Source organism: Branchiostoma belcheri, unplaced genomic scaffold (assembly GCF_001625305.1).
Source record: "Branchiostoma belcheri isolate BF01 breed outbred unplaced genomic scaffold, Haploidv18h27 scaffold42, whole genome shotgun sequence".
In the NCBI taxonomy this organism is placed as follows: domain Eukaryota; kingdom Metazoa; phylum Chordata; class Leptocardii; order Amphioxiformes; family Branchiostomatidae; genus Branchiostoma; species Branchiostoma belcheri.
The window spans coordinates 36,961-44,283 of record NW_017804043.1 but is presented as its reverse complement, the minus strand read 5'-3'; the positions used below and the strand labels follow the sequence as shown (position 1 = coordinate 44,283).

Genomic DNA, 7,323 nt, shown 5'->3' with positions numbered 1-7,323 from the left:
TTACACCGATCGACTTGTTACACCTAACCCTTGAACTTCTAGCTCTAGACATTGTTTAAAGCTAAATGTACCCTCCGGTGGTATAACCGTCCTTCGGCGTAACACACCATCTTCTGTATCTGTATAGCCCGTATAACCACCCTTCGGCGTAACACACCAGCTTCGCAGGCACGCGGCGCGGCGGCAGCTGGCTACATTACACCGAACGACTTGTTACACCTAACCCTTAAACATCTAACTCTTAACATTGTTTAAAGCTATCAAATGACAATACCCCTATACTACTGTACTTGGTGACAGTAACTTCCACCTCAATCCTTGGTTCATAACAATGGTACTTGAAAGCATGGCTATTTCTTATTCTTTTCTGAGCTGGTATATATTAGGCACTTAGGCCCTTTTCCCACTAGGATAAAATTGTCCGGATCGAGCCGAACCGATTCGCTTTGGTCCGGCTTCAAGCCATCTTCGAGCCGGGTCGAAGCTGGATCAATCCGAATCAATTCGGCTCGATCCGGACAACCTTATCTTAGTGTAAAAGGGCCTTAGTATTTGGTACGTCCACCACCACCTAGCATACCGGAGACAAAACCAATACACGTCCAGCCGCGCGTCTCAGTTACACGCACTTTTGGCTGTGAATGCGCCAACTCCAAACGGAGGCGCTCGCCTGCACGGTTCACCAATGATTGCACCTTCGAGCGATGATTGACGGCTGGACGGGGTGGTATGGTGGGGGGACCCCCTGTGGCTTACTCGGGGAAGTTTCTACCATCCTAGGCTTCCGAGGGGGTGATGTTAGTTATCCTCTACCAGGCTACGTGGAGAAATGAATTCTACGGTGGCTAAACTCCCTATTGGCTATTTTTTTTAAAACCTGCACTGTTAGTTTGGTGGAGACTAACATTAGAGGCAGCTAGAAGGAAAGAGTAGAAATCGTCCAAAAGAGAGATAACTTGCCGAGGGAGTTGGTCCGCTAGAGAGGACAGTTTGGCCGATTTCTACTCTTTCCAGCCGCCTCCCGAAGCCTGGTAGAGGCTAAATGTTAGTCTCCACCATATATATATGCATTAGGAAGAACACCTTGACCTTGTGTACTTCCTAGGCTCATTTGTTAAGGGAAAGGGGTATCTATTTGGTGTAAATTAAGAGTCAAGCCCCCTGGTGTTTCAAAGCAATAATAATAGCATCAATACAACAATAATGAGTATAAATGTCGATTAAATTGTTAGTAGCAAAATATCGTCCTATGGTGCTAGTCACGGAGGTTTAATACTCGCAAGTGGTCTACTTAGCATTAGTGGTATGACGTGAGCTCAAATCAAGAAGAAAACATACGTACATTTGTATCCTACCCTTCACATGCATGAATTCTCTAACACTAGTAACAGAAAAATTATGAATGAAAGCGACATCGATCTTAATCAATTATCAAGATTATCAAGTCAAACCCGGTAGTTTGTAGGAGTTATCAGTAGTTCTCTGTGTATTAATTACCTGTTCTTGTACCAAATGTTTCTTTTGTACTTGCAATTAGCCCTTGGACATGAATTTCCAATAAAACAGTTTATTATTATGATTCCCCATCTAGCCCATAAATGGTACATCCCTGGGTCTTTCACTCCCCAACACCGCTCCATGCTCGGGCGACGTTTTTCAGTTCAAATTACACCATTGATTCCCTTCCTTGTTGTACGCTTGACAGAAAGGCGGGGACGGCCGTCAGCCACCTCTGTCGTTGGACAAGGGAATATCTATTAGACCTGCCAGCGAGGGAAACACAGTAGCGTGCTTGCCATGCCAATCTGCATAACAAAGGCTTGGGGAGAGCGCACTCCGAGGGGCGTTTCTACTACTAGCTCCAGCTGGTCCGGGGCAACATACGGCGGTGTGTACACCATGGGCTGGCAGGATGGGGGCAAGCGGGTCCTTCTGCTAGTGCTCCTATGGGCTGCCGTCTGTACGGTGTGCGCGGAGGCGGCGAGCACTGCAAGCCGACGCTGCCCCACCTGCTCTTCTTCCTCTCCACCAGAAACAGACGTCCAGGGCAAGGTGGAGAACGCGCTGAGACTGGAGCTTATCAAGAGGCAGATTCTCGACAGGTTAGGCCTGGACGCTCGCCCCAACATTACCAAGGCCGTGCCGCGAAGGGCCATTCACTCGGCGCTTAGGAGGCTGCACGCCGAAGACCTCATCACCCAAGTCGCCACTCCTGCTCCCGAAGACCAGGATTTGGACGGGCAACAACAAGAACAGCACGAAGAAGTGCAAACAGTAGAGATCATCAGCTTTGCAGAAGCAGGTAAGAAGAAAGCCACGCTGTTATTACTACAACGTTAAGGTCAAGTACGTTATGTGCTAGCTCCCAATAGCATCGCACTGTTATAATAGCCTCCATAGCACGCCGAACCTGGGGGTTTGGGGGGTCTTCAAGGTCTTTGGGAGCTTTAATGTGCTATTTTCTGATTGCATATAGGCAACATAGCCGGACTGGTTGAATTACCCCCGTTTTTTGAACTGGGCTAATCAGAAAACAGCCGAAGACCACCAGTTCTATAAGCCTGCTACAGAGGCTACTGTTATGAGTGGACTCGGTGTATGTAGCGCCGGCACAAAGTATACGGTTGGACTACAAGGCCAATTGGTTCTTGAGAGTGGCCTTCGGGCTTGTTTGTCGGGATCTTTAGGCCTTTATCCCCCGTAGCCTGTAGGATTTGGTTAATTACTTCCGAAGTTCTTCTCGACACGCTTGGGCTAGCCCTCTTAACCGGCATAATATTAGTAATCGTGATTTTGTATAACGTTTCTAATCACACCCTACCTAGACAAAACGTAGTTGTAAGCATCTGATTCGATGACTGAAAATGAAGGTATTGTTTTGAGAAAGCCAGGTGTGGGTGGAGACACAACATTTTTGTTTTTCGACCGCAGAACGTCAATATAACCCGGCGATCTGTCGTCAGTACGGGAATTATTGTGACTTAAGTGTCTTGTTTCCTCGCGATAATAAGCGGGGATGTGGCCCCTGGGGTTTAACATACCTTCGGAAGGCCATTATTCGAGCCGCGCTGTTTGGTATTTAGGCACGCGCTACCACGCGTGGTGTAGTATTGGGCGGTATAGTTAACACTAATGGACTTACAATAGCCCGTACCATAAACACATCGCTGCAATCTAATAGCCTCTACCAGGCTTCGGGAGGCGGCTAGAAGAGTAGAAATTGGCCAAATAGAGAGATAGCATGCCAGGGGTGCGGCAAACTGTTCTCTCCAGCAGACCAACTCCCCTGGCATGCTATCTCTCTATTTGGACGATTTCCACTCTTTCCAGCCGCCTCCCGAAGCCTGGTAGAGGCTAGCAACCTAGCTACCATCATTAAGTAGGTGTCTCCCCAGAAATTATTAGGGTTGATGAAAAATCAGCAAATTTTCATGAAAATACTAAGGGAAAACCCCATAATTTGAACATTTTAGGAGACTTGCTTCATTGCCTGGGGAGAGCCCTGAACACATCTCTGCAATCTACCATTATTTATTAGGTGTTTATATGTATTGTAATTGTATTTTGCAGCGGATGGCGACCTGGGGAGAGAATATATCCAGTTCAAAACGTCGGAGAACAACGCTGAGACGACGGTCGCGTCGCGGGCCGTGACCTGGGTGTTTCTGAAACTGTACGCGGACAAGATGGCCCTTCGGAAGCCCGTGTCGGTTACAGTGGACCTGGCGCGGGTGAAGTCGGCAGGGCCTGGGCTACAGCAGCTCGACACTGTGGTGAGAAAGACGCTTCTGGTCACAAGGAGCGGTTGGCACTCCTTCAACGTCGCCGCCGCCTTGAGGGACGTCTTGGAGACGGGTGAGAAGAAGGTGACGTTCCGCGTCAGGTGTCACGGCTGCGGCAGCGTGGTGAAACCGATGCTGCTCAGCGACGTCAGCGTCCTGCGTCGACGTAGAGGTGAGGAGGGCGCCGCCGACGGTAGTAGCCTCCATCACAAACTACAGGACGTCGATTTAGACGAGGTGAAGCACCCCCACCACCCCTTCCTGGTCCTCAGAACGCGCTCGAAGCCTGGGAAGAGGAGAAGTAAGAGACAGGCGGACAGAGGAGCGTGCAGAAAGCACTCCCTCTTCGTAAGCTTCGAGCAGCTTGGCTGGGACGATTGGATTATTGCTCCAATGCCAGGGTACCAGGCGAACTTTTGCGCGGGGGAGTGCCCTTCAGTACAGTACCCCGAGACTACAGCGTCCTTCCATGCCCTTCTCGGGGACGAGAAACGTTTCGACACCCCCTACGCTACCTACATCTCTCCATGCTGCACGCCCACGAAAATGAGCTCCATTTCAATGTTGTATTTTGACAAAGACAATAACATTGTGAAGGCCGACGTCAGAAACATGGTCGTCGACGAGTGTGGGTGCAAATAAGTTCCTTTCAAAGGAACAACGGACTCTCAAAAGAGAATCGTGGACAGATACGTCGGCATCCAAAAGGTATCTGTCCCCCCCTAGTAACCGATTTTACGCAGCCCTGGCCGGCATTTGAAATCCGTTTCTGGAATGTTGAATTGGAATTCAAGCCCGCCATAGGGAGCCGTTGGCACTTGCGTGGTATGTATATCGCTATATTGGCGTATTGTGTTCTCGCCTCAAAGGCATGTACATGTGTGTTTGTTCAAATGAGAGAGATTATGAGATATATTTGTAAACTATTTGTAAAACTAGCAACCAAATGATTGTATAGTCGCCAGTGATGAAATGCTGCAATTGATTGAGCTACGAGTCGAGTCAACCGAACCCAACCCTTGAATTGAAGATGCGAAGCAGTCTTCTAAGTTCTTTAGACTCGTGTTATTGTGCTCGGCGACACGCGGTCTAGGTCATTGACCTTTGTTGACATTAAGGGAACTGAATATTAAGATTTTTTTTGAAAAGTGGCAAAGTATCCGTTCCCTTTCGAAGGTTTTAAAAAATCTTCACCCTGTAGGCAAAGCAAACATTATTTTCCCGACCCTGTCTACGCAGTACAAACAATAAAACACGCTTACAACTGACACTTTGTAAAGTTGTAATAAGAAAAGACGATGCTTTACAAAGCGAAAGGAGAGTTAGACCGATTTTGCCGTATTTGATGACACAGACAAAATCTTCACCCTTAAGGCAAAACAAACCTTTCCCCCACCCTGTTATTACATACATTAAAACACGCTAACAACTGAAACTCTGTAAAGTAGTAATAAAAGACAGCGAGAGGAGAGTTAGACTTGCAGTATTTGATGACACAGTTGTTCGCAAAGGAACGAAGCCAGACAAAACTTGCACACAACAAAAGCCGGGGTATGCGGCGACCCCTGACCGACTGAAAAGGGAGGCCCGGACCTGAGCAAACACCGAAGACCAGACGTGCAGAAACAAATAATACCCGTACGTCACACGGAACGCAGACCAGTGCTGAAAAAGCTTCAGGAATGCAGTCCCCATTCCCATGTTTACCTGTCTACAACCAAGAGGGGATGTCCGTTACCGAGCCATATCACCGAACAACGAGGGTCAGTGAAAAAATCAGCACAGACAACATAACAAGCCTCGCAACGTGTTATTAAAGCTTCGAAATTTATCAACTGAAACCATGGAATGTATTTGCTGCTTTCTGTTGCTGGAAGGATTTAATTTTGTGGAGCAGGTTTTTACGTAGTTGCAAGATCAGTTGTAGTACAAAACGTGCTTCATGTAGCTTGTCAACAAGGTTCATTGTTTCACTACTATCTGTACTTGACCCAACGATTCGTGTTTCTGAAAAGAAGACAAAATTGGAGTGAGAGAGAGCAAAGGAGCGAGAGAGCAACTCCACTACCAACACCAAGGTTGGGTTTAGTCTCCACCAGACTTCTTTTGCAGGCTGAATAAATCGCAGAAATTGGCCAATTTGATCGTCGATGGCCGGCTACCTTCTCTCGCCAATCAATACCATTTTTAGGCCGATTTCTACGATTTATTCAGCCCGCAAAAGACGTCTGGTGGGGACTAAAACTCCACTACCAACACCAAGGTTGGGTTCGACACGGTAAGGCTGTTTTCAAACAAGCGTGTCTTCGGTTACAGCAATAGGCACCGCGACCAAGGTCGCCCCTAAATCCCCAAACCCACGCGACCTTCTTAGCCAGGGGATCAAAATAAACTTGAAAACTCGTGGCTGTAACAACAAGAACCCTCTCGTGCTCCAACCGGGCACCCTTTTTTTCAGAAACAAGCAAGAATTGTTAGGTCAAATACAGATAGTAAAACAAGGAAACTTAAACCTGACAAGCTACATGAAATACGTTTTGTACTACAGCTGATTTTGTCACATAAAAACCTGCTCCACAAAATTAACTCCTTCCAGCAACAAAGCAGCAAATACATTGCCTTTCAGACATTCATAAGGACAGCTTTTCTAGCTACTATTGCCACTCAACCCTCGCTCTGTATGTATGGATGTTATTGGACTTCTATGCCGTTGTTATACTGGTCTTACTATACTACGACGATGCAAATTCTGCTGGAACTCCCAGCTCTCCAATATCATGAAATCGGAGCGAGACACAAAGGGAAAGTATTCCGGCATTGATACGACGCCACAGTGCTTAGCACCGGAGCCTATAGAGTTGATCGATGGTACAGCAACAGTATTTTGGCAGGCGGGACAATGGATCGAGATGGGGTGATTCCGATAAGATTGGGCAGGCAGTGGACATTGGGTGTAAAGAGGCACGGTATGTAGTGCGGAGTGACGATAATGAAGTCTGCTATTTAGGCACATGCTGTCCCCTAGGGGTGTTGACACACAGGACGGACCACCCGACTGCTCTCCAAGCAGAGGTTTGGGGTTTGGCTTTGTGTTTTAGGCGTTCATTGAGCTTTCTTTTTGCACTGGTTGAGTTGGTGTAAAATGAGATACAAAAGCCCGCTAAAAAAGCCTAAAAACACGCCAAAAATTAACCAAAACTCAACCACCCGACGTGGAGAAGCCTGCTACTCTCCAAGCAGAGGTTTGGGGTGGGATTTTTGGCGTTTTTTTAGGCTTTTTATCGGGCTTACCTTAAGAGATACCAGTGCAAAAATGAAGCCCATTTAAAAAGCCTAAAAACACGCCAAAAGTAAGCCCAAACCCAAACCACCCGACGCGGGGAAGTGCCTGCTACTCTCCAAGCAGAGGTTGGGGGTTTGGCTCACCTCAAAGCATTGAAAAAAAATAACGCCACCACCCCATAAGTCTGCGAATGAGGCTACCAAAAATAAGCCAAAACCCAAACCTCTGCTGGGAGAGAAGAGAAGTGCTACCCCCCCC

The 7,323-nt window shown here is 47.5% G+C and overlaps 2 protein-coding genes across 3 annotated transcripts in view; one reads left to right on the top strand and one right to left on the bottom strand.

Moving 5' to 3' along the window:
- LOC109478107 (succinate--hydroxymethylglutarate CoA-transferase-like) overlaps nt 1–7,323 on the bottom strand; it is a 51,387-nt gene that overhangs the window by 16,835 nt on the left and 27,229 nt on the right. The gene's annotated exons all lie outside the window — the stretch shown is intronic.
- LOC109478109 (inhibin beta B chain-like) lies at nt 1,640–4,991 on the top strand. The gene is made up of 2 exons (XM_019779596.1): nt 1,640–2,318; nt 3,590–4,991. The coding sequence occupies exons 1-2, from the start codon at nt 1,798–1,800 to the stop codon at nt 4,422–4,424; spliced, it is 1,356 nt and encodes a 451-aa protein (XP_019635155.1). The 5' UTR covers nt 1,640–1,797; the 3' UTR covers nt 4,425–4,991.

What these genes read in the sequence shown, in the direction of transcription:
- LOC109478109 (XM_019779596.1), top strand. Translation starts at nt 1,798, where the DNA reads ATGCCAATCTGCATAACAAAGGCTTGGGGAGAGCGCACTCCGAGGGGC. An exon ending in GCAGGTAAGAAGAAAGCCAC is followed by an intron (nt 2,319 to 3,589) that starts GCTGTTATTACT and finishes CGACCTGGGGAG; the next exon opens with AGAATATATCCAGTTCAAAA.